The following is a 27,615-nucleotide window of genomic DNA, read 5'->3' as shown; positions in this document are numbered from 1 at the left end:
AAAAAGTGTAAAATTGTGAACTTAAGTCTGAACTTAACTGAAATTAACTTAACTTAATCTTACAGTACTTAATCCATTAAGTTTTGTCAACTTAATTCTGTCTGTGATCTGAGGAAGTGTTCACCCAGAGTGCATTGTGGCATGAATAAATTAATTGCTTTGTTTTTCTATTTTTGTTTTTATTTTACCATTACAATTTTATTTGCTATCGTTATTGGGGTTATACTTACAAGAGACCGCAAAAACAAATTGTAACGGTCAATTAATTAAATCATATATATATATACATATATATATTAGGGATGCACGCTATATCGGCCAGCATATCGGTATTGGCCGATATATGTTCATTTTTAATGTTATCGTTATCGGCCTGGTAAGACATGTGCCTGTATTTCATGTGTTTCCTTTCAGTTTAGTCTTTTAAATTCACTTGTTAGTTGCCTTAGTTACTAATGTGTTTCACCTGTGACTAGTTTAGTTGCCTTTGTATGTCCCCTGTATATTTAGCCCTGTGTTTCAGTTGATCCCCATCAGTTATTGTCTTTAGTAAGTGTGTTGATCATGCTGCTGCTTCTCCTGGTTTGCTCCTATGTGTAGAACGGTTCATGTTTTAAATAAACGCTGTTCTTTCTATTCAGCGCAGTCTCATCCCAAGACGTCATATAACTGACGTCTTTTGACCATACGTCAACATCCGCCGTTTTAGGGTACCCTTTAACGTCGGTTAGATGACGCTATCGAATCCTAACCCTACCCCAGACCTAAACCTACCCCGTCACCTAACTGACGTTAAAGTAAAGCGTCAGTTGTATGACGTCCCAGGATCGTCATTTAACTGACGTTAAATGGTACCCTAAAACGGCGGATGGTGACGTATGGTCAAAAGACGTCCCAAGACGTCACGTCTTGGGATGAGACTGTGTTATTCTATTCATCAAAGAATCCTGAAAAAAATTAAACCGCACCATTGTTTTCTACATTGATCATAATAATAAATGTTTCTTAATACGCAGCATATTAGAATGATTTCTGAAGGATCATGTGACTGAACACTGGAAGAATGCTGAAAATTCTGCTTTGCCATCTCAGGAAAAAATTTTTATTTAAAGTTAGGCTATTTTACTGTATTTAACTATTTTTTTATCAAATAAATGTAGCCTTGGTGATCAAGAAACTTCGTATCGACCCCAAAATTTTGAACGGTAGTGTATCTTATAGTTCCTTGTGTCTTATGAATGAGTTTTTGAACCTTTGAAAAGTACGGGTCAGATAGATGTTATGTCACAATGAGTCACTTGCACACCAGTTACGTCATTTCTGTTATAAACTTTGCATGTGGTTTTTCACTGATTTGGGCTTTTAGCTGCATACTGGCCCTCTAAAACCCTCTCAAACCCCACCGTCGAGAACAATCGACTGTGAGGAAAATAAAAGCATGAGTCATAGGGAGCCAGAGCTTGTGTTTTGTCATTACAGCAAGCTGTTACGCTTCTATTATGGGCACAGACAGCTCAGCTCAGCTCAGTTCATCTGTGTGAATGCCTACCTTACACTGGACCACTAGAGCTGAGAGGGAGGATGCTCTCTCGCCCTCTTTTAGACCTTTCTTCCTCTCATCTCCTAATTTGTCTTTCTGTTTGGACTCTGTCTTCCCTCCTGCATCACTGCTGTCCCCTTCATATTCATTATCCGCTTCTTCGTCAGACCTAAGGCTCTTTTCGCTCTCCTCGGGAGACTCCCTCTCCTCCGTGGAGTCATCCACCGTGCTCTCGCTCCTCTCCTCTGGCTCTCCGCCCTCTTTGCTGTCTGCCAGGGGTGAGCGAACAAGAGACGGGATGTCCCGGGCCTCTCCACGCAAACGTGGAATGTTGCCCTCCATGAGTCGTCGCTGCACGATGCTGTGGGGCTGCTGTATGGGGCACACAGGAATAGGAAGTGATGTTATTCATTGCTATGGCTGCAATATATTTCTGCAGTTTGTGTATTTTAGATAGTATGCAAATTTTCAATATGCATAGAGAACCTGGTTGTTCTACTATATTTACCTAATACAGAATTCAAATTAAGTATAATGGTTTCACTTTATTTGGATGGTCCCTTTGACACATTCAGTTGACTATAAGTAACGTCGCACCTACACTCTCAGAAAAAAGGTACAAAAGCTGTCACTGGGGCTGTACCTTTCAAAAGGTAAACTTTTCTCCATTGTAGGTGCTGATATGTCCATTTCATGAGCTAATATGTACATTTTAGGTGTTAATATGTACATTTTAGATAATAGTTACATTTTAGGTGCTAATATTTACCTTTTAAGTCACGTGTTCGGTGCTAATATCAAATGTCAATTTCTAGGTCCTAATATGTACATTTTAGGTACTAATATGTACATTTTAGGTGCTAATATGCACATTTTAAGTGTTAATATGTACATTTTAGGTGCTAATGTACATTTTAGGTGGTAATATGTACATTTTAGGAACTAATATGTACATTTTAAGTGTTAATATGTACATTTTAGGTGCTAATATGTACATTTTAGGTACTAATATGTACATTGTAGGTGATAATATGTACATTGTAGGTGGTAATATGTACATTTTAGGTACTAATATGTACATTTTAGGTGCTAATATGTCCATTTCATGAGGTGATATGTACCACTAAGGTACCAAAATGCAGCCTTTGGGTACAAAAGTGTACCTTTTGAAAAGGTACAGCCCCAGTGACAGCTTTTGTACCTTTTTTTCTGAGAGTGTACATCTCTACTAACTCTCACTAGAGTGTTAGTAGAGTACTAGTAGACTGGTAGGGTTAGGGATAGAATATGCTGACATGCAAAGTTACTTATAGTCAGTAGAATGTCTGTTGGAGGAGTAACATAACAATAAAGAGTTAGCAGATATTAAGCAGACAGTCTACTAATACTTTAATGACAGTTAGTTGACATGTAGTTGAATGTTCAAAAGGGACCATCAAAATAAAGTTACCAATAATTTACCAATATAATTAATATCTGTTTATTTATTTTTTATTTTTTGTCATAAAACTGGAATGAAAAAAAAAATGATTACATTATTATATAAAAATATGTAATTAAATGTAATATTTTATATATAATTAAATATTAAATAAAAATATGCACAATATAAATATTACATTAAGTTATATTATATTAAATAATACATTTAATTAAATTATTGTCATGTGACTAAAGTGTTTGTGCATATATGCAACAAAATGCATATAAGGAATACTGGTTTACTTCAAACGTACTATATATATATATATATATATATATATATATATATATAGATATATAAATCAGTAAGACTACTGGGGAAAAAGTAATTTCCAATTTTTGACAAACTAATTTCTTTCAATAAGATCCTCATGCATTATAATGAAGTACCAGTGGAGCTATTTTGTAGAATGATATTTTGCTGAGCACTTTGACAATACATGTTAATTGTTTTTCCCTTTTACATTGCTGCAGTTTGAATGCTTGTGGGAAATATACAATTTTACGAATTTTTTTATCAGTCATTCGCCATTTCCCAACTCCGACATTAAACACTGAGTGCTGAAGGCAACTCCATTAACAAACATGACGGCTCCAGAACGACTCCCATCACTTTAATCAGTGCTAAAGTGTGTTTGGCCACAGTTCTTGAAAGACACCATTAACTTCCAGCATGCTTTTAATGTAAATTGGAAGAAAAATCGTGTTTTTATATAGTCATTATTGAGGCTCTGAGTGTCACTCTGTCAACCCTCTTTAACAAACTGCAACAATTCAGTCTCATTCAACTGGCTAACAGTATAACACTAAAAATAAAAAATAAAAATTCCTCAAAGCTTTCTTCTGATGCCTTTTTTCCATTTCATTTGCCTTCCTTGTAGCTCACTGTAAAAAATTATCGTGATTTTAACGGTAAAAGACTGAAAAACAGTGAAAAACATACACGGTAAATGACTGTGATAGATCTAATGGTAAATTTAATGTAATTTTACTGTAATATACCGTTAAATTTACAGTTTTTAAAGTGAAAATGAACAACTCATTGTATAATTTACAGTTAAAATTACCATGATGGTGTTTAATGTTTAAGTGAATGACACTGTGCAGCTTCTATAAAATCGATATTAAGTTACTTGTGGAAGAGGTTCATGTGATGAGCTTCCATATATCATGTGACTCCTATCACTGCTGTGATTGTTGGTTTGTCCGTGTATTACAACGGTACAAAACGGATATTAAACTTCAATTGGTCGACAATTTAACATTATGCCAGAAAATAAATACGGTTTATTTCTGTAAATTTCAAGTTAAGGCTGTAAACCTTGTTACCGTAAAGTCTTGCTGCAGTATTTCATACGGTAAATGTCTGGCAACCACAGCTGCCGGTATTTTACCATAAATTGAACACATTTTTTTTTTTTTTACAGTGTAGCAAAATATCTCAGAAACAAATCCTGCAGATTGTTGTTTATGACAGATAAGTGAATATTGGATAAAGAAGGCAATCTGTGCACTGTACATAGTGCATGTGCTGTGTTACTGTCTATGACATTGCTTCTCCCTATAACTTTGTTAGAGAACAGATGCCATTTCCACAACAGGGCGACCTGAGGAGACCAGACTGCAATTTGATCTGCTTTTAAAATTTTCTCTGCCTCTAATAATACAATTATAAGGACCTCTTGAAAGTACCATTCAGATATTCTCAAAGGGGAAGCTGAAAATACACAGAGAAACCTAGATCTTCCCTCCCTTTTCTATCCCATCTCTTTCATCTTCTACATGTGCCGTTCTTTCGTAACTCAAAGCATATGTTCACCCTGTTCAAAAATTCAGCTTAAGATGATAGATGTGTTCTGGATAGTATATTCTACAATAATCATAATGTAAAAAGATTCTTACATATGCATTTACTGCACTGTAAAAAATATTTTCAAGATTTGTTATCACAACATATTTTCTTTTGTCAAATCAACTTTATAATAATTTCTTTAGTTGAGATAACTTATTATTTTGAGTTTCTGATGGTTAAATTAATCTCCTTCATTGTATTAACTCACTTTTTCCAGTTCAATCAACTTAAAATTTGAAGGCAACCCAGGTTACTTACTTTTTTAAGTTAAACCATCAATATTTTTTTACAGTGTGGAGAAAATAAAACCACAATAAGAAAGAAAATTAGGTCTTTCATATCCAAAGTACATGAGCACTGAGTCATAAAGACTTTCTTGTGTCAACATTTTTCTAGCATGGTGCTAAATGTGTTAGCTCACCAAAACATTATCACTATTTCCTCCAGCTATGCAACAACACTATTGATCCGCTGCTGTGGGTTAGACGGCGTGTGATAGCATTTTTTTATAATAGACTTTTGTACATTGATCGAAAAAAGAGAGCATGGCCGTCAGCAGACTCCCCAGCCACAATTGAGTTGACTTTTTGCTATAAGATCAGCCTGGTGTGGCATTTTTTCAATGGGCATTTATTCAAGGCTTACAGATTTATGGATTTTCATCTTCTTTCATCAAATAAAAAGTCAGAGGTTGCAGCAATCTGTTCTCTTATTCATTGATCTTTACAAAATCCGAGACCGTGTGATCTGATAAGACCGTATCCTTACACAGAGTCAAAGGCTGAGATGCTATTGCGTAGCTCATTTTAATGAGATGACCTCCACGAGAGCCCTTACATTCCTGTTGACACCCTCTTACAAAATGAGGAAACCCATCCAGCTGTGACTTGACTGTGGACGATGCTTCAGATGCTCTTTATTGCTGCTGTACATCCAAAGGCTGGTAAATTAGATTGTTGTAATTGATTTAATCGATCACATTGCCTGCATGAAAACAAATGCATTGCTCTTGTTTCTTACAGCTAGACAGACCAATCCCAACTTCTGTTTGTCCTTCTGCTCAGATGGCCATAACTTGTCTGGTTGGTTAAAAAGAGAAACTAAAAGGTAAATGCCAGGATCTTTGCTTGCTCTGTTGCTCTGCTGTTTACTGGTTTCACAAGGACATATTGATCTTCTTGTAAGCTTAACTTGTTTTGAACGAGGATGCAGGTGAAGTTAGATGTGTATAACCAGAACATGCAGGGTAAAATCGGGATGATGTCAGAAAAATAAAAGTGTGCCAATTCAGGTTGTTAAACTGGCATTATTAAAACAAAAATACACAGTGTAGGGCATTTAACTATAGTAATTAATCATAATCAGTGTAACATCATGCATATCAACGCACTCCATGTGTCTATCTAATGAATAATGTTTGCAAATGAATCTCTGAGTGACTTTAAGTTAGTTCTGAATGGAGAAAACTGTTGAGAATAGACTTGCAGTGAACGCCCATTATTTGATTTTATTATTATTGAAAAGATGAATAATGTATGTGAACACATCAAGTTAATTGGGCTGTAATGAACCTCATTTAGCACTCTTCTTTTTAATGAGGTGTGTGACCATGCATGTAAATACATAGTTAGGGTAATTCATTTTCTGTGGGAATCCTCGGATTCACCTTCGTAATCTGAGAACGTCTATGCACTCACCGGCCTCTTCATTAGTAAGATTGCTAGGACTGGGCTGGACCCTCTTTTGCCTTCAATTGCCTTAGGCCACGTTTTCACAAAGCTGGGTATTTAGCGAAACGACTATTTTCCCCCTCTCCGTTTTCAAAAATAACATCGTGCGCACACCCGCATAAATACGGCGTCGATCGCCATCATAACTATGCCAAACCTATTGGCGGCAGTGTAGGGGTTAAGGATAAAGCCATTCAAGCCAATCAGAATCCTCAGAATCAACAAGAGAGAACCTAAAACGCCGTTTCTCCCAGTTCACACGACAACACATATAAAAAACGATTATAACTTTTGCAAATATAGTCCAAAATTTTATTTCTTTGTCATTTTGTTCCAAAAAAAGTTTTTGCTCTGTTTTTCTGAATTATCTCACTTAACGAGTTAATTATCTCAGAATTATGAGATATTTTTTTCTTGGAAAAAAAATTCTCTCTGTTTTTATGAATTAATGAGTTACTCCTAATTTTTGAGATAATCAAGTCATTAATTCAGAAAAACAGAGCAAAACCTTTTTTCCATGAAAAATTATCTCGTAATTCTGAGATAATTAGCTTGTTAATTCAGATAAAATAGTTTTTCAATTTGATTTTAAACAACAAAACTGATTTATCCGTTTTTCCTTTTATCTGGGTTTGCTTTTGTAGGTTGATTTTGACAGGATTGATCATAGCAATACTGTATGTTTCTCTCTCTCTCTCTCTCTCGGTCTCTCTTTCCGTTGAGAGCTGGCTGTCACTACATGTTGCCTTGATAGAGTGATGCTCTTGTGTGGTTCTGATAGTTGTTGATTTGAAAAGACTCTGTAACCTTGTGCATCAGATTATATAAAGTCATTGACACACCAGATGCAAAAAAAAGGAAAGGACATAGAAATGGCCACCTTTCATTATAAGATTCTTAATACAGTCAAGGTAAAGCAGTGATTAAAGGAGGACATAACAATGCAGTTACGAAACATTACGCTTAAAAGAGCAGTTTTTGTATGTGGTTTTTTTTCAGACTTAAGTAAAGACTTCATAGTCTTAGACTTCATAACTCTCATAAGACTTCATCATTACTCTCTTTGTCATTTTAAATTCAGACTGATCAAATCTCCCCTCTAAATCTATTCAGTCCCACCAGAACAATTATTTAAAAATCCATTTTAACTTGTAAACGCTGCAAGGGCCTTCATGAATGATTCATGATTCATTTGCATAGGTCTGTGAATTAGATGTGTGTTATTATTGGTAGTTTGGGGGCAATTGCCATGCCATGTCTGAATGAGAAAAATATCGGTCCCAAGCTGACAGATTATCAGAAAATTGTGGCCCAGAACAGCATGCCCTTAACGGTACTGTTGAATTGTGGGTAAATAGGGGTCAGTGTCTATTAATGGTGAAATAACTGACCCTTTCACAACCATTTTGTACCATAACCTGTTGGCACAAATTGAGCAGTGACCTGCACGACGACCTGCTTTTTTCCACTATAACGAACCTTTTGTACTTTGAAAAGTTGCATGGATGTTAAAGGTTCTTCATGGAACCATGGATGCCAGTAAAGAACGTTTATTTTTAAGAGTGTACTTGCATGATTGGGGCTTTTGCCCCAAAAGAGCTTGCTCTCTTTCTCTTTCTCTTTGTGTGATTAACTGCTAATAGCTCATTATCAGACAGCAACAGCCTCCTCTCTCTCATTCAGAGAGTCATGTGACCTGCCTAATGGCTGATCTCCCGCCCCAGCACCAGACAGCCAGCTGCGCTCTCTCTCTCTCTCTCTCTCCCTCATCTTAACCCTTTCCCTTATACCTTCTATGAAGCTGTACAGCTGTTTATTTCCCCCCCTGACACAGGTAGTATTTTTAGCATCTGTCCTAAAGGAACATTTTGTATCTCAGCTCCTCACAATCCCTCAGAGATTGAGAAGAGGGATTGAGCTGAGGAAAAAAGGCTCAGCCATTCATCAAGTAACCCTGATAATTAGCGTTAATGTTTCAGGATCAATGAGGCCACTGAGGAGTTATAGTCAGGACACAAAGCTCCCCATTACTCACTTGTTATTAATTTTTACACACGATTTTGTTTTTGTGTCAATAGTAAAAGGGGTGTGCATAAGACTGACATGACACCTTCATAACCATGACATGACATATGTCTTGAATATGAAGTAGGGTTTATGCATATTTATGACAACTGTCATTTAGTGTCTTTTGCTCAATAATGACATTTTGAATGACATCTTGACATAAACCATAACATCAAAACCTGTCAGTGTCTTTGTCATGACAACGTGACATAAAATTAAGTTAAACTGTCATGTGGTTGGCTTTGACATTGGCTGTCATGAGGCCATTATAACGGTGCCATAAATATTTTTTGTGACCTCAACTACATTGGTACTAATTGAATTTGCCATTAAAAAGTTATGACAGTTTAATGTCATGTTAACCAATAAAGCTAAGTGGTTTCTTAAGTTTGATAATTAATCTGTCATGTTTATGACAGGTTGTGTTGTCTTAGTAATGTCAAGTTGTCATGACAAAGACATCTCAAACAATGTCATATTTGCATTAAAAATGTCATAACTGAGCGAATGACACTTAATGACAGTTGTCACAAACATGCATAAAACATTACCAAAGATTTACCAAAAAGTTTTAGGGTAGATGCAATTCATTGCAGCTATTTTGCATTGTAATATAACACACACACACACCTTTAAAACAAAATTCTGCAGAAATCACTGGCATGTACACAAGCAGGCTGTCAGTCACGTGCTACAACTCTTTTACATATATTCAGTCATATAGTCACTGTCTGCCCTCATCTTTGTATGGTGAGAAATGTTCAGCCTTGGACTAATTCAATAAACATCACACAGTTCTTCAGTGCATTAAGAAGCATAGTAAGGACGGTAGGAGTCTGTGCATTTTTCTCTTTTTAACTCCATCCACCACTCTGTGCATGAATGCTGATCTGAGTGTGCCCTTTTCATGCTCACTGCTTTGCTCTCTGAGTATGAGAAGGGATTGCAGAGGGCCTAAGGGCCAAAGAGCTGAAAAACAAACCTACGGTTACGTAACAGGAACAATTTCACATGACACGTGTAGGTTAATTAGAGCAGTAAACCAGGATGCCTGTTCTAGAACCATTTCCATGGTATATACACACTTTCATATACAGGCATATACATACACTATTTAAGTGTGAATCAGCCATTAGTGACATTCAGAGGAGTCAAATATATTAATAATATAGTTTAGCGGTCATTATTCAAAAATATTTGACAGTCTCTCACAGTTTACTGATTATGTTCAGTTCAGTTTATGTTTCGTTTCCTCTTTGTTCCTGTTTTGCCTGTAGTTCTCTAGTTAGTTTCCCTGGTTGTTATCAGTTCCCACACCTGTTCCATTTGATTACACTCCCCATATATTTAAGCCCTGTTTTTGTTCACTTCTTTGTCTGGTATCGTCAATTGTATGTTATTGTCCTCTGAGATATATATATATAGATACAATAACATAATATAGATAGATAGATAGATAGATAGATAGATAGATAGATAGATAGATAGATAGATAGATAGATAGATAGATAGATAGATAGATAGATATGTGTGTGTAAACAGTTTCAAAATGATATGAATCAGCATTATATAAATATTTTACATATAAATAATATTTTTTTTCTTAAATATACATGCATGTGTGTGTATTTATATATATATATATATATATATACAAAATAATTATACACAGTGCATCCACATATATTATATAAACACAAACTTTTATTTTGGATGCGATTAATCATGATTACTCATTTGACAGTCCTAGTATATATATATATATATATATATATACACACATTACAAAATTTTATACAAATTATATTTTATTTATAATAATTATAACATTTTATATCAATTTTAAATTAGAAATGGAATAAAATATCTAAAATATTAATATTATTTTTTTTGAATATATATAATTTTTTATTTACTTCTAGGGGTCCTGTGCCAGCCGAGCAACTAACATTGAGATAAATGAGAATGCGAACAATGAGTTTTCTTCAGGTAACCCTTGTATGTAAACGTTGTTGAAATGCTGTAAAACATTTTCATATGCAATACACTACATTATAAGTATAAATTGAATTGGACTTTATTTGGGGCCTTCAACTTCTCCAAAATTCTTTGTATTACACACCCTGCACTTCATCTATACAAACATTTGACGTAATCTTCCTCTTTCCCTTTAAGAGGTACACAGTCCAGTGTAGAGGGCAACAAGACAGGCCATCTGTCCAACTGTCAGTAGGTATCTGTCTGCCCTCTGACTCGCCACGGCAGGACAAGCGTGACACATCTGTGCCAACCGTGAGCGTCAAAATCGAATCTGTTGAATAATTGCTTATGACAGCCTTCATGAATCAAGAAAGAGGCAGAGAATTGTTTTTTTCTTTTTGATAACAAAAGCCATATCGTGATTTTCAGAAACAGCTGCATGAACAGTAACACAAAAAACAGAATATGATATTCTTTGAGACACATGGTGCATTTAAATTGATGTGTAAAGACAAACGACTCCACTGACAGCCAGTTATCTTTAGCTCCCACATTTTAGAGGCTCTGACATCGTAAGCTGTGCACACTAGCTTCAGCTCTTCCCTGCTGTGCATGGAGATCATTTAAATGCACTCTCTAATCATAGGCACACATACAAACACGCATGCGTGACTGTGCATGCTCGAACGCTCATATTCTGAAGGTTTCTTGGAGTGCGCACTGGGAGCTTGGGTATGTGCCATCTAATCAGATGACAGCGAGACGGGTATTATGGTAGATAGACAATTTAATGGCATAGAGGAAGAAGATATCACTAAATTAATAGGACATTACCTCTTGGTTTATTGTTGTGTGTTTCAGGTAGTCGCAAACTTATATTGTGGGGAACTTGTGGTGCCACTGAGACTTTGTAAAGGGACTAACATGGAAAAGGGTATCTGTAACCGTTGGGGTAAGATATTTGAATTATTTTGATATGAGATAACCCATTATATTATGTGTGTGTCCACTGTCCACCAATTTCTCTCTAAGCTGTTGATGAGTAAAAATATATGGGGGAAAGCTAGAGAGCTTAAGCTGTGAGAAATCTTCTGTGGAAATATTCAATATATATATATATGAATAATGAATATATAATATAATTCATTATTAATTATAACTATTAGTTGCAGTCATCAATCTCGATCAGTGTGTGCATTAGAAGTGGGCATTGTCAGTGACTCTTTATGCAGGTTATGACGTTAGGTGGCGTCAAGTGACCGTTTTAATTAATTTCCTGTGTCCTAATATTCATACTTCCCCATTACTGTATCAAAATGTACTTATCAAATATAGTAACTACTTAGTTTGCGATTTCGGATACAATCACTGACCCATTCAAAAACATTGCTTTCATTTAATGAGTCATTGAATTATTCACCAGACCATTTGAATTTGACACGCAGATTAATTAAAAAACAAAATGCCAATATGTGATGCTCGAATATGCATGACAGTTGGCTTCGTTTGGAAATATTTTTAGTTGGCAAAGCAAAATTACAGAAAGTAGCCATATTATGCAAGTTTAAGTAGCCTGACTCAATATGAACTTGTTGCTTACTGAACTACTGTATGAAAGCAATACCAAACTCACAGTTGTGTTAATCTGAATTTAAGCACGATTGTGATTCCCTGCTGCCTTGTGCCTAAATGAATCAATACCTCATTTAGTAACTAATTACATATTTTATGCAGTATTTTTTCATTATAGAGAGCCTAAGTCCCTCCTCTTCCGGTCGACCACCATGGGACCTTATTTCGGAAAAATATTGTATGGTAGTCAATGGCGAGAGAATTTTGATCTCGTTTGAATTGTGCCCTGAATTGCACATATGATGTTTGTCAATTTAAAAGATACATTTTAAAGTCAAGAAAGTCGCCGTTTGATGTGAAACCGTTGAGGTATAAGACTGTGAAAATACATAATTACAAAGACTACAAACCCCAAAGGCGCACATTTTCTCTCAATGAATGAAGCTAACTTTACTGAGGCTAACGTCTGTCATTGTTTCTACAGTCTTACGTTATAATCGTAACGTTACGAGTGTTTTGTACCAGACTGCACACACACGAGCAGCGGATCTCGCGCGTTGTTTCGCTTCCTGGGAGATGTAGTTCATTGAGCGATTTTCACATAAAACTAAAAGTTACTCTTCTGTTTTATGACAAACTGCGATGTTTTCGACTTTCAGAATTATCTTTTAATTTGACAAACATCATATGTGTAATTCAGGGCACAGTTCAGACGGAATAAAAAGATAAGTTGTCTCTCGCCATTGACTACCATACATATTTTTTTCCAAAATAAGGTCCCATGACCCGGAAGCGGAGGGGCTGGACTTAAGCTCTCTATTAAATAACATAATAATAACGTCATACTGACTTAAAGTTTATGCATCAGAACTCTTCATTTTATAATGAGGTTACCATAAGGTCCACCTAATAAAAAATAGGTTGCAATAAGCAAGAACGAAATGTTTGTCCCCAACCTCGTAATTTCCTCACAAAGGAATCACTTAATTAAAGAGATTGAGTAATAGTGTAGTAATTATAATTAGCTTGATTCAAGTACAATAAATGTCAATGGGAGGTCCTCACCATGATATAAACTACGACGTGTGTGAAAGTGTGTGACTTTCATCTTCCAGCATGGGGGGGGAACTGCAACCGGATCTACTGATGTGTCAGAAACATTCACAGCCATGCCTGAAGCGCTAAGTAATGCATCATGTGAGCATGTGTGACGGGATTGCATATATATAATGCTGCGTGCATGACTCCTTCCACATATTCACGCACAGTATTTACATAAGTAAATTCTTGACTGTCACAACCATTTTAGGGATCAACAAAAGAGCCACTCACCAGGTCTTTGGAAGTGCCCATCCTCTTCAGCCCATCCAGGGGCAGGAGATCTGCGGAGTCCTTGTGGCTGAACTGGGTGGCTTGCTTCAGTCTCCTCTGCTGGTGCATGATGGCTTTGTCCCTCATCTCTAACTCCTTCTTGCCCTCACTCATGTTTTTCGTGGATGAGAGGCTAAATAAACAGAGCTTCCCGCTAACACTGAAGCTTATTCTGGCACTGCACTGACGGGTGAGAGCCAGCAAGACGGTGACCCTGATTCAAAGCGAGACAACCTCGTAGGCTACGTACTAAAGCATGCACATGTGAACGCATGCAGGCGTAAATCAGTTGAGGGATCAAAAATGGCCAATTTTCCCCTGGATGACAACTCGTAACCAAACACAAGTTGGAATTAGTCCGCTTAAGTCCCCGATTGTAGCTTGTAATCTCTCCTGTAGCAGGTGATCCTGATAATCTCCTCCTGTGATTGACAGCTGTCAGTCCAGTGCAGTGATTGGCGTGGTTGCCATGGTGAAGAAGGTGTGATTGTTGAGAGCTTGAGTCGGTCTGTGTCCTAGCGATGTTCACGCTGTCCTTGCAGCGCTGCAGAGGCGAACTGTCCTCCCCTCTTTCCCTTTCGCGCTCTATCTCTCCTCTCCTCTCTCAATCTCCACCTCCCCTTTCTTTCTCCACCTACCTCTCTTTCACACTCCCACTTCTCTCTGTGTCTGTGTCGTTCTCCCCATATTGTCTTTTCAAAGTGACTTCTTTCAGCATGTAACATTAATGATCTCGGAATGATGAAGGCTTCTTTGAAATTTGCTTGGCCTTCGTCTTTGGCCTTCTCATTCTAAAGCTTGACAAAACTGTAATAGACTTTCTTGTGTGGTTGAAAATCTGCTCACCCTGCAACAAAAGATTTATAAATATGTAGTACACCAAGGCATTGTCCCTCCTACATTAAAATGTATTACGTCAAAATTTAATGGACATGACTATGTACATTAATAATAATGTAAGCATCGTAAAGTGTGTAAATACATTATAATGCTATTGTGTGCAACTTAAAAAATGAAGTAACCTGGTTGTCTTAAAATTTTAAGTTCATTGAACTGGAAAAATTGAGTTAATACAGTGTAGGAGATTGATTTAATCATCAGAAACTCAAAATATTATGTTATCTGAACTACATAAATGATTTAAGTTGATTTGACAAAAGAAAAAATGTTGTGATCATGTGATCACAAATCATGAAAATATATATTTTTTTAACAGTGTAGAACAAGCTGTGTCCGCTGCATTTATTTTAGCTTGAGAGCCATCAGCTAGAGTCAGCTCACTATAGCAGTGACACATTAAACGGCCATGCAATACCTCATTTCTTTCTTCAGCTCTGATTTGCTGGAGATATTATCATTTGGCCACATGGTGTACCAGAGAAAATCGGTAAAAGACACACTTCCCCCACTCAGCCCCCAATTCCCAACCAGTACAAATCACGCTGCTGGCTATTTAAAAAGAGGTCACTGTAATACAGAAGAATCACTGCTCTTTGCTGCCTGTTCTTTATCTGCAGTGCTTCATGTGTTTTTCATGGTTTCATCAGGATTTATGATCTTATTGTTTTAATACTTAAAAACTCTATTCATCTGCATTTGCATTATGTCCATTTGTAATGAATAATTGTGCGTGTGTTGAAAATATGCATTATGAATTAAGTTGTAGCACCACCAAGTGGCTATATTATTGCAACAAGGACATAAGGACATCTAGAACAGATGATTTAGAAATTTTGCCTTCCAGTAATGCATAGACTAACTGCCCATGTTATTATGACAGGGTAGATCATGATGCTTGTCAAGAAATCTTTAAGTGGGGGAAAAATCTATCTATCTATCTATCTATCTATAATCTATCTATCTATCTTTATAAATATATAATTATTTGATTTTAGCGTGCAATATGAACTGTATAGGCTATTAATGGAAGATTTACTAATCAATCAGTGTTTAAAGACAACCTCTTTTCTATTCATGAATTCCTGAAGATATGGTGAAAAGTACACTTATTATTGATAAATAATGAATTATGACAAACAGTTTATATAATTGTCTCTTTAGTTGCCTTTACTCGTCATCATCAATCAATCATCAGTCAATCATTTTTATAGAACTCTGCTGATCCTTCTCAAGTCTGTCGTCATAGAAACACTTCATTTTCAAATATATTCAATTATTTTCAATCCTACACAGTACAGGTAAAGCGAAGGATCAGCTGAAGCACACTGGTAAATAATGGCAGTCAAGTTCAGATAAGAGCTTGAGTGATAATAAAGTACAGTGTCTTTTCTTTCCAGGTGCAGTGTGGATCTGATTAGCGGAAGATGAGGACTGAAGAAGACAAATGGTTGGCAACAGGTACTGCGAACACAGGTTAGGGTCAAGTATTGTCCATATTTGACCCAAAATTGGGTTAAAACAACCCAGCATTTTTTAGAGTGTGTGTTAAACACAAAAGACAGAAGCATCTTGATACCCGGTGTAAACAACCTGTGTGCTGTGGAGGATTTGGATACGGACAATTGGCCCTCCACTGCTAATGTAGGATTACTAATTTTATTAACGTGTTTAATTTAGATTTCCAATACAATAGTATTTTATATGCAAACAGACTCCGTACGAGAAGGCCATGCCTTTCATGTTCTCGTCTCACCGGGTGAAAACTCCTGTAGAGCAAGTTTGAACATCTGCTATTTTAATCACTGAGACCTTTTGTCTTGGAGTTCTTGTCTCTCGGGTCTCATGCATTTACGTTGCTTTGTTTCAGTGTCTCCACCTCTATGTAATTCTCCCAGTTGAAATGTATATAAAACACAATGTATACTGCTTTAGTTAGACTTGGCTAAGATTTCTGGATGAAGCAGACTACAGTGATGCAACAGAAATAAAGAATCCTGCATAAGAAGATACATCCTGGTCTTCGCTTCTGAGTTCCTACACTTTAGAAGAAAAAGATTGACAACACCATCCTCCTCTATTACAGGTGGCTTGTCTTAGCTCGGACACCTGCTCAACATTTAGACCCAGTGACCGGAGTCATGCTAGGACATACACATGCTATGAGACACAGGAATTCACTGTGCAGATGCCAAGACAATAAATGAAGGACAACGATCAGATTCAAACTCAAAGGCAATGAATCTGCAATTTGATGCAATGATGACACTGCTGATCTGATGGACAGCCGATTACGACAGAAGGTGACCTCACTAAGGAGGACAAGTGACTGTGACATCTGCCAAATGCAAAGACACGAAAAGAAACAAGCAATATAAAGCCTTTTATTTGCTTACCTGAACATTTTTATTTTTGACTTGTTACAACCTTTACATAGCAAGGCAACTTGGGAACGTTCAACAAAACCATCATCCATTTCGGCTCAACATATGAAAAATAATCAAAATGCTACAAAACCAAAAGTAAATTGTGCATAAGTATAAAGTCCTTCACTTAAAAAAAAAAACACAAAAAACAAAATAATATCCTTTTCTTTCACGTTAACATCAGGTCATCTCACTCAACCAAATGCAAAAATACATCACAGCGATTTAGGTCAGGCGCTTATGTATTTGTGCTTCATTTGTGCAGCACATATTAAGACACTTGTCCAGATATACAGTCATTGGAAGAAAATAATTAAGAGTAATTAAGTCAAAAATCAACTACTTTTCAGGCACTGACAGTCTTAAACATTCACCATTTAGTCTGGCACTTAAGGGCTCAGTTCACCTAAAAATGAATATGTACTCACCATTTCTTCTGCAAAACACAAAATAAGTGTAATTAAATATTTTATTATTTACTGTTTTTAACCTTATAAGGAAAGTCAATGGATCCAAAAACAATACTGGACCCCATTACTTTCACTTTATGGTCCAAAAAAAGCCAAAAAAACTAAGGCATTCATACAGGTTTGGAATGAAATAAGGGTGAGTGAATGATAATGGGATTGTTTTATTCTGAGGTGAACTACTTTGATGTCTCATTCGGGGCGCTGAATTACCCTTTATGTTTAGCTATTTAATTGGCTGGTGCAAGTTTAGGGTTAATTTAATCTGCAGGCTCTATGAATGTGAAGCCTCCACTTGTAGTATATGTCAAGTTTTATATAATTAAGATCATGTACATGCATTTAAATTAGTAGATTCTGTGCAAGCTGAAAATGTTCGGTGCAACTCTTATAGTGTTCTCTCTTTTTGCCAAAATAAGAAAAAATATTTATTTTACGGAATATATTTTGACTACAAGGGCACTTTCAGAGAACTTCTGATGGAGATATTAAATATATTTTTACTGTACTTTTTTTTTAAACGATTTTTTTCAAAATGTTGACCTTTATTTAGAAGTAATCATTTAAAGCACTATTTCACCTAAATAAAAATAAATACATATTCTGTTATAATTTCCTCGTGTCATTACAAACTTTTTTTCAACGATCAAGAATGTTCAATGTTTTTGGAACAAAATGAGGGTGAGGAAATGATAACCAGATTGAAATTGTTGTCTAAACTATCGCTTTAATATCTCCTGCAGGTTCTTTGTGCTGGCTGATCATTCTGATCAAGTAAACTGGTGTGGCGATCCTTGTCCTTTCCGAAGTGTCTGGGCTCGCTATAATAGAATCCGTGTGTCCCGGCGGTCGGCAGTCTTCTCCAGATCCCCTCAGAGGACGTTGGGCAGGTAGAGTGAGCAAAGCAGCATGTTCTGTCCCAGAGCAGGGAAACGTCTGAACGCCTCCCAGGCATCTGAGAAAATGTTGTATTTGAGGAAGACGCGGTGCTCCAGGCTGGTTGGAAGCCTGACGTCTCTGCTCATGATGTAGATGCCATCGTTGTGCAGCGTGCAGGTGAGGTTCAAACCCGACTTTGACGTGTTCTCCTTAAGTTGCAACAATTCTCCCGTCCGCACGTTGTAGGACTGTACCGTCAGCATGTCCTCCGTATGGCTTAACCTCCGCCGTCCCATTTCTGCAGGTTCTAGCTCATGCGTGTAGCCACCCACTAGGTAGATGGTGTCCTCCACTGAGAGCATCTGCTGCTTGCGCACATGAGCCGAACAGGAATGGAACACGGACCACGTGTCCAATACGGGGCAGTAGCGCAGCACGCTGGTGTTCCTATCTGTCAGATATTAGGACAAAACCTGAGGTCATTTTAAGATAATTTTAACGGAAAATTAAAGTCAGCATGAAACATAAAATGTATATATGAGCAAAATGTCATTTAATGAAAAAGTACAAATTAATTTAAGTAAAATAATTCTGATTTCTCATATTTTTGCCTTTAGATTACCAATAATCTAACACTCACTTGAAGTAAGTAATCTTGTACCAATACTAAAATTATGGCCAATTACATTGATTATTTTTTTGTTATAACCGACAAATATCCGACTGGTAATAAAATTCTATAATATTTCATCTAAATAAATTCAAAAACACCAATTATATGTAATTCTACAAGTGAATTTAGCCATCATTTCATACACTGTATGAAAATTTTAGGGCTGTCAAACAATTAATCGCATCCAAAATAAAAGTTTGTGTTTACATAATATATGTGGGTGCACTGTGTATAATTATTTTATATATAGAAATACACACACATGCTTGTATTCATTTAAGAAATATTTTCAGGTATATAGATTTATATATAATTTATATTATGTATAAATATAAATATTTTATATAGAAATAATATTTTTTTTCTTAAATATACATGCATGTGTGTGTATTTATATATATACAAAATAATTAGACACAGTGCACCCACATATATTATGTAAACACAAACTTTTATTTTGGATGCGATTAATCGCGATTAATCGTTTGACAGCCCTAAAAAAAGTATATGGATGTTGAGAGTTTTTAAAGATTAAATTTAAAAAACGACATTTAAATGACCTAATAAAATTGATTAAAAGGAGCAATAAATGTTTGTCTAAACTTTTTTTCTTCTTGTAAAATCTATTTTAAAAAAAGGGTTTGATGACATCAGCCAAATCTGGAGTAAGTAAAGACAATCATTGTTTTCTTTGGAATAATATACATAGTTCACCATACGACCACCAGTCACGTAAAAGAAAGTAAATGAAGTCTAATGCCAGTTAGAGTGTGTGAGTGTGAATGAACCAAACTCTCAGACAGTGAGACACACCTCTAGAGGTATAACCGCCCATGACGTAGATCATGCCCTGACACTCACAGGCAGAGAACTCGGCGAGAGGTTCAGGCAGTGACGCCACACACGTCCAGTCCTGCTCGGGACTGTAGCACTCCACCGTCCCCAGACAATGACCTCCAACCGCATACAGCTTCCCACTCACGGCCAGGAGCTTGAAGTTTGATCTGGAAACCAAAAGAGCACTTACTGATCCCTTCCACTACTAGACAAACCACAAATAATTGGACACATCATGATTCATGAGTGAATTGTACCTCTTCTGGTTCAAAGGTGCCACATTGTTCCACTCATTCTTGGAGGGGTTGTAGCAGTGGGCCACCGAGATCTCCTGACTTGTCATTCTATATCCACCAACGATAAACAAGTAGTTGTCCAGCACAGCAGATCCGTAACCTCTAACATTGATCATGTCTGGAGGAAGGTTGTTGGCTAGAGGTTTCCAGCGTTGCTCAAGCTCGTCATACCTCAACATGGACCACGGCTCGTCCTGGTTTGCCAGATCCAGACAGGTGTCAGTGAAATCGCCTATTACTACTAAAGTGGCCGTACCTTTCATGCGCATATCTCGGATCTGATCCCGCAGAACAGCTGGCAACTTCTTGAACTCCTGCCTGCGCAGCATGACATGATAATAGCAGCTCATGAATTTCAAACAAGCGTTCCTAAGATCATGCATCCCGTAGACTTCAGAGAGATTGTAGAGCTCGACGCAATTCTCCTGCCTGATTTCCGAGAGGAGCAGTTTTAAAATGGAAGTGACTTGCAGAAAGGATGCGGTTTCGATCAGGTCCTCCAGAGTCTCGTTGGCCACCTGAACTTTGGAGGTGTTGATGAACTCAAGCACCAACTCGAGCCCCGGGATGCTCAGTCCCCGAAGCTGCACCGAATCCTCCCCGGACTCGCGCATCCCTGAGCTGTACAGCGCGCGGAAGTAATCGCTCTTCTCGATCAGTTTGCTTTTACTCACATTGTACGTTTTGTCATCCATCACGATCTCTATAATCTGCTCGGGGGATGTCATGTCTCCTGTTCTGGGGTCAGCGGCTGTTTTTCAGATGTGATTAGAGACGCCTTTTCATCCTTCGATGCCAAAGTCTATATATGGAAATATTCAGCGCATAGAATCCGAGTCTGCTGATATGCATGCATAGATCCCATTAACAAACGCGTATTGTTAAAACAAACGTATGGCTTGCATATACTTAAGGAATAGTACTTAATAAATTAATATTCGTGTTTAAACATGTTTAATTTGTCAGGTTTAGACAGTCAGCTAATACGCATTCCTGAACTAAAGCGATATCTTGGCACTTGTTTAAACGCATTTCTCATCGGCAGAAATCTCTGTTGTGGTATAAATAATAAGGCAGTTTATTTTATTTTATTACACTGTACACTTTCAAATGTAAAACAGTTCCTGTTTTGGTCTCGTGGTTTGTGTTGCGTCACGTGGTGGTGTCCTGCTCGCCCCAGCATGTTTTTTAAAAGTACATAACATTTTTTTAGTTTATACATTATATGTTCAATTTAATCGATAAAATTACTCTTTGAAGGGATAATCGCTGGAGAAAATATTATGAATAATGTGCGCATAGTGGAAGCGTACGCTTTTACTGTGTCACCTTGTTATTTCTTCCGCAGAGAAACTTGATGTGCGTTTAGGTTTGTAATATCTATTATCGTGTTTACAAATTATATTCTTTAAATATGGTATTTTCTCCAATTTATGTATTATTTAATAGTATTAAAACCTCCCCTCCACAAAAATCACCTTCAGATGTATGTTTCATAATGAGCGGTCGAAATAATTTGTTCCCTGTTGCGGCAGGGTTTATTTTGTCGACGCACACAATTTAACGCCAATGCTCAGACAGAAGGGTCATTAATTTTAAGAGTCTAAAAAAGATTTATATATTTTTTTCGGTATGGAAGACAAGCCTTTACGAGTGTAAGTTTTGATTTTGGTTTAAAAAGCGTCACATGTGAATGTTAGCTGGTTCGTTACACATCTCTATAAGTAATTTACACACATAAATAACAGCAAAGGCGGAGGTGTACATATAATTAACCAACGTGTTTTGTTTTCACGCTGCTTTAATGTTTCATTCCCTCTCAGTCTCGCATGTGGTGACGTTGAAGGAAGAATAAATGCATTGTTCAACCGGGTGAACGTTATTCAGAAAAAGAGCGGGCAATTTGATGTGAGTCTGCACGTGTATCTTAAGCGACAAACATAAGAAAGAGACAGTTGTGGGTTTAACTAGACGGTTTTGTTTTGCAGTTGCTGCTGTGTGTTGGAGACTTTTTTGGAACCTCTCCCGAGGCTGAATCGGAATGGGAAACATACAAATCTGGTGCAAAAAAGGGTAAGGTTTCCTTGTATATCTTTAAAATGTATTCCTTTAATAACACCAAACAAATGTACTGATTTAAACTGTGCTCTTTCTAAACCCCCAGCACCAATTCACACATATATTCTCGGCGCAGCCAGTCAAGAGGCTGTAAAGTATTTCCCAAACTCTGATGGCTGCGAGTTGGCAGACAACATCACATGTCTCGGTAAGATGGATCTATAACCTGTCATCTTTATAAAACATATGCCTTTGCTGTTTACGTTGAGCTTAATATGTATTGTTGGGCTCAGGTTTGTCAACTACGCTTGTTTTTTTCCCTAGGTCGAAGGGGCATTTTCACAGGTGCATCTGGGCTTCAGATCGCCTATGTCAGTGGCAGAGAATCACAACAGGAACCTGCTCCCTCACACTGCTTTACCCGTAAAGACCTCAGTGCCCTGGTGGCTCCTCTGCTGTCCAACTCTAAATTTCGAGGTGTGGACATTCTCCTGTCTTCGCAGTGGCCTCGAGGCGTGTGGCAGTATGGAAACAGTCCCGTTAGTGCTTTGTTGTGCTTCTTTAATACATTTTTCAGGTATTTTCTGATCGTGTGCTTAAGAATCGTTTGCCCTTTTCAGGAAACTGATACAAAGTATTGTGGGGTTTCGACCATCGCAGATCTCGCTGACAAGCTGAAGCCCCGCTACCATTTTGCAGGAGTGGAAGGGGTCCATTATGAGAGGCTGCCCTACAGGTGTGCTATTACAGCATCAGGAAATGTTTGACATTTTTCAAATGCTTTTTGTCTAACAAAATGTGTATACATTTGCAGGAATCATGTGGTCCTTCAACAGAATGCTCAGCATGTCAGTAGATTCATTGCCCTGGCAGGAGTCAACAATCCTGCCAAGAAGAAGGTATTTTTGTTTCTTTGTATGTTTTTTGTCATTTGTGTGTGTGTGTTTAACATTTGTATAACTGATATCATTAGATTTGATTATATTACATTTACACATCTAACCCCATTTTTGTCATCATCTTACAATGACTTAGTCATTATAATTTCACCATAGTAATATACAATTATAGTATGAAAACAACTTTATTTTAATAAGTTTAATAAGTAAGTTGCTTTATTTATATATATATATATATATATATATATATTTCACTTTTTCTTTTTTAAATTCTTTATTTTGGTGTATCAATTTATTTCAATTAATTAAAAAATAGCATATATAAACGTCCATTTTCATGCTGTCTAATATTGTTATTATGTCTGAATTCACTTACAGCATTTAAACAATTTATTTTATTTTTAATTTTAGACAAAATTGTTTAAATTTAAAATCTGCCTTAACATGAAAACTAATGCACAGAATTTTAATATCTCTGCATCCCTACATATTTCATTTTTAATGAAGACCTGTGGCGCATGGAGACTGAATTCATGGTTTAACTGTAAAGTTTATGTTTTTTCTCAGTACTTGTATGCATTCAACATTGTCCCGATGAAAACCATGGACCCCACAGAGTTAGTCAAACAACCTCAGGATGTCACAGAAAATCCCTACAGGAAACCTACAAAAGATGGGAAGAAAGAAAGACCGACACCCTCTTTGGCAGACGCGGAGGTGTGTACAGTTTTTAACTTTCCTTAATAGTAGTAATATGCAGGTGATGTATACTAATTGCTCATCAAGTTTGGGGTCAGAATGATTTTTTTTAACACATCCTTATATGCCTCAAAATCAAAAATCCAGTAAAACAGTAATATTGTGAAATATTTCTATTCAAAAGAACAGATTCCTATTTTAATATGTTGTAAAATGTAATATATTCCTGTTATGCAAATCTGTATTTTCAGCATCATAGCTCCAGTCTTCAGTGCCACATGATCCTTCAGAAATCACTCTAATATGATGATTTGCTGCTCAAGAAACTTTTCGTATTACAACATCAATGTTGTAAATAGTTGTGCTGCTTAATATTTTAGTGGCTACTGAAATAAAAAATGTCAGGATTCTTTGATCAATTTTTTTACTGTCACTGAATAAAAGTATTAATTTCTTCCAAAAAAATAAAATAAAATCTTTTTTGATCAGGAGGAACCAGCATCCCAGTTCTTTTTTGATCTGGGGCAGAAGAAACCACATCACCAGCAACATCAACATGGCAGGAAGAGACAGTCGGACGGGGACAGACCCAATCAGCCCAAGCAGCCCAGAAAACCCCGTGAGTCCATTCACTTCTCAGAGATGCTCTAATGGATCAAACTGAACTTTTTATTACCTCATTTAGAAACACTCAGCAGGACTTATTTCATTTCTTTTTAGAGTTGATTTTTGGGGAGGATGTGAATTTATTTTTGCTTGCTGCTCTTGACAGACCTTGATTTCTGCTTTTATAACAGCACAGCCCACTGGACCCTGTTGGTTCTGCCTTGCCAGTCCAGAAGTCGAGAAGCACTTGGTCATAAGCATCGGGACACACGTCAGTTTACACAATATGTACTGCCAAACTGGTTTGGCATACGGTCACAAAATATATCAACTGATAAATGACAGACTTCTCTCCTGTTGCTTTTTCATGTTGATCTAATGTCAGTATTCTATTTCCAGTGTTACGTGGCTCTCGCTAAGGGTGGTCTTACTCATGACCATGTTCTTCTGCTGCCCATCGGACATTACCAGTCAGTGGTGGATTTGGCATCAGAGGTGGTTGAAGAGATGGAGAAATACAAGACCGCCTTCAAGAAGTTCTGTAAAAGCAGAGGCCAACGGTGCGTCTTGTTTGAGAGGAACTACCGCAGCCAGCACCTTCAACTACAGGTCCATATAAAATATTGTGTCATTCAAAATGAGATTGTGGTGTCTGCCTGAACAGACTGAACTGCACAGATCCCAGGTCAGTCTAAACAGCACCACATATATGAAAAAGAGAGTCTGGTAAACTTATTGCAGTACGGAGAGTGTGAGAGACGCCACACCATCCACCAATCTCAGACTCCAACATCATTTCATCAGTTTAAGTCTGAGTGGATAGACAATCTGTCTGCATTGACGAGTAATCATTTCTGAGGGACGTGTTCCCAATGATGACCAAATACATGATTTCCTAAAGTTATGAGATAGCAGCGCATAATGGGATTAACGGACGGAAACTTCTCTTCTTCGTCATCCTCAGGTTGTGCCGGTGCCCATGGAGAAGTGCAGTACAGAAGACATCAAGGAGGCGTTCATGACACAAGCTGAAGAGCAGCAGATGGAACTGATGGAGATTCCTGCTCATACAGACCTCAAACAGGTACACACCATCGGTCTCCCTCAGACTGAACAATTCAAAGAGTTTTTATTAGGGCTGTCAAACGATTAATCGCATCCAAAATAAAATAATTATTATGTATATATATAAATACACACGCATGCATGTATATTTAAGAAAAAAATATTATTTATATATAAAATACTTATTTATATATAAATCTATATACAGTATATACATGAAAATATTTCTTAAATATATACAAGCATGTGTGTGTATTTATATATATATATATATATATATATATATATATATATATATATATAAAATAATTATACACAGTGCACCCACATATATTATGTAAACACAAACTTTTATTTTGGATGCAATTAATTGCGATCAATCGTTTTGACAGCCCTAGTTTTTATTTATTATTTAAAAATTTAAATTCAATATACTTTTAATATAATAATTTATTTATTATATTATATAAATATTTATTTTTAAATATATATACTATTAAAATAGCAACTTATTGCATTCTCATCATTATTATTATTATTATGTTGTATAAATTACTTATTTAAATTAATATAATATACTGTTAATTCAATCATGTAATTGTATACTCATATTATAATTTATACTAATATATATTTTTATATATACATACACTATTAATATAATAATTTCTTCTTCTTCTTATTATTATTATTACAAAGTTTATTTAAATTATATTTACTAAGTTATGTCATTGTTTTATTTATTTTTAAATTATATATTGTTAATATAATCTATTATTATATAAAAAAATAATAATCTATTTACTTGTTGGCATATGCAACTCTATTCACTTTTTGTTCTTGTTGTAGTCTAACCTGCAATAACAAAGTCATGTGTGTTCTAAAATCAAATTTAACAAATTTTTTTTTTTTAAATAACTGTTTGAGTGGTCACATTTAATTGTTTTTTTTTTATGTATCATAGGTCATTTGGGAAGTGTATTGTTTGTCCACTCTAAATCCAAAGTGTCCCAAATTCCTCTCTAGCCCCTTTCACACGGAGATTCCGGAAAATACACAAATAATGTGACCCGGCATTTGTCCCGGGATTGTTTGATTTCGGTTCATTCACACTGCCAGTAATTTGCCGGGATCTGTGAGTGCATTCACACACAACCTGTAAAGACACATGACGTCAGGATGAGACGTGTAACGTACGTGTCAAACATTTACACGCGCATACCTTTCCTCAAAGCTGGTGAACGATCTCAGCTTCAGCGCGTATAGTGAGGAGCTCCTGGTCTCTGCTTCGCTCCAGTTTGCAGACATTAGTTCGTCCTTTCTTTGTTGATGACGAACTCAAACTTTCTTCTAAGAGCAAAAGAGTCATGCAGAGTTCACACAGAAGGTGTTCTGGCAATTTCCCGGCAGTTTTCTGGGATCAACGCGCTGTGTGGGGCTTTTATGAATTATATAACATAATCTCTGTAGGGAATGCGTGAGCAAGTCATGATGAGACGATAAGTTTTCTGTAAAGATGAACTGTAATATCCCACATTGCAGATTGCTCCTCCAGGAACACCCTACTTTTATGTGGAGCTGGATACAGGCGAGAAGTTGTTTTATCGCATCAAGAAAAATTTCCCTTTGCAGTTTGGCAGGTAATTGTTACACTTGCACAGTTCATCAACTGGGCGCAGTCATACACTAGTTATAAACAAACATTAGTATGTGTTTGACCTGATTGTAAAAATTTGCTTCAGCATAACCACCTGTGCATATCCTTTGTGTGCTGCCACAGGGAAGTATTGGCGAGCGAGGTGGTGTTGAACATCCCCATGCGAGCTGACTGGAGAGAGTGTAAATGTACAAAGGAAGAGGAGGAGGATCAGGCCAAAAAAGTGCGCTCTGACTTTGAGCCCTTTGACTTCACAATTGATGACTGAGCAGCACTTCAGATACATCTGACCTTAACACCATCAATCATGTTTGTGAACTCCCTAAATGTGTCCAAAACTGCTTATTTTATCTTTTTATTCCTTTTAAATTTTGAAGCTTTCCTTTTCCTTTCATTTGGCAACAGTTAGGAAATGGATATCTTTGTTTTGGTGATGTATTACTTCATTGGATGCCATTACATGTGGAATTTTGTTTTGTGACTCCTAATTAAAGGTCATTTTTCAAATTTGTAAAATCTGCATTTTTTTCCCCCTCTTGTAATAAGTGTTGGTTTCGTTCTC

General features: G+C 36.6%; 3 protein-coding genes across 7 annotated transcripts in view; 1 reads left to right on the top strand and 2 right to left on the bottom strand.

The window, feature by feature from the left end:
* Nucleotides 1-14,192, bottom strand: part of nrip2 (nuclear receptor interacting protein 2) — a 23,129-nt gene extending 8,937 nt beyond the window's left edge. Inside the window, exons 1-2 of the mRNA XM_039668397.2 lie at nucleotides 13,556-14,192; nucleotides 1,550-1,912 (exon numbers count right to left, since the gene is read on the bottom strand). Coding sequence (XP_039524331.2) covers nucleotides 1,550-1,912; nucleotides 13,556-13,708 — 516 coding nt within the window. The 5' untranslated portion in view covers nucleotides 13,709-14,192. The remainder of the gene's footprint in view (nucleotides 1-1,549; nucleotides 1,913-13,555) is intronic.
* On the top strand, nucleotides 11,430-27,615 carry cwf19l1 (CWF19 like cell cycle control factor 1). Of its 5 annotated transcripts, none has more exons than XM_089127044.1 (16): nucleotides 11,430-11,603; nucleotides 15,892-15,967; nucleotides 18,128-18,274; nucleotides 21,893-21,977; nucleotides 22,058-22,142; nucleotides 22,234-22,335; nucleotides 22,452-22,666; nucleotides 22,748-22,863; nucleotides 22,942-23,026; nucleotides 23,594-23,743; nucleotides 24,215-24,344; nucleotides 24,523-24,602; nucleotides 24,731-24,940; nucleotides 25,296-25,415; nucleotides 26,939-27,036; nucleotides 27,177-27,615. In XM_089127044.1, the coding sequence occupies exons 2-16, from the start codon at nucleotides 15,939-15,941 to the stop codon at nucleotides 27,319-27,321; spliced, it is 1,797 nt and encodes a 598-aa protein (XP_088983170.1). In that variant the 5' UTR covers nucleotides 11,430-11,603; nucleotides 15,892-15,938; the 3' UTR covers nucleotides 27,322-27,615. The 5 variants fall into 5 exon arrangements, with proteins under 5 accessions (XP_088983170.1, XP_088983171.1, XP_088983172.1 ...); XM_089127045.1 differs by having other exon boundaries at nucleotides 11,431-11,603; nucleotides 15,892-15,952; XM_089127046.1 differs by lacking the exons at nucleotides 11,430-11,603; nucleotides 15,892-15,967; nucleotides 18,128-18,274 and adding an exon at nucleotides 20,571-20,707.
* On the bottom strand, nucleotides 16,862-19,885 carry klhl42 (kelch-like family, member 42). The gene is made up of 2 exons (XM_089127048.1): nucleotides 19,750-19,885; nucleotides 16,862-18,714 (listed from the first exon to the last, which is right to left on the bottom strand). Exons 1-2 carry the CDS (start codon nucleotides 19,781-19,783, stop codon nucleotides 18,257-18,259), a joined length of 492 nt encoding a protein of 163 aa, XP_088983174.1. The 5' UTR covers nucleotides 19,784-19,885; the 3' UTR covers nucleotides 16,862-18,256.

This window comes from Pimephales promelas, chromosome 24 (assembly GCF_988280905.1).
Source record: "Pimephales promelas chromosome 24, fPimPro1.hap1.1, whole genome shotgun sequence".
NCBI classification, from domain to species: Eukaryota; Metazoa; Chordata; class Actinopteri; order Cypriniformes; family Leuciscidae; genus Pimephales; species Pimephales promelas.
Note: the sequence above shows the minus strand (reverse complement) of the source record. Positions and strands in the feature narration are given on the sequence as shown.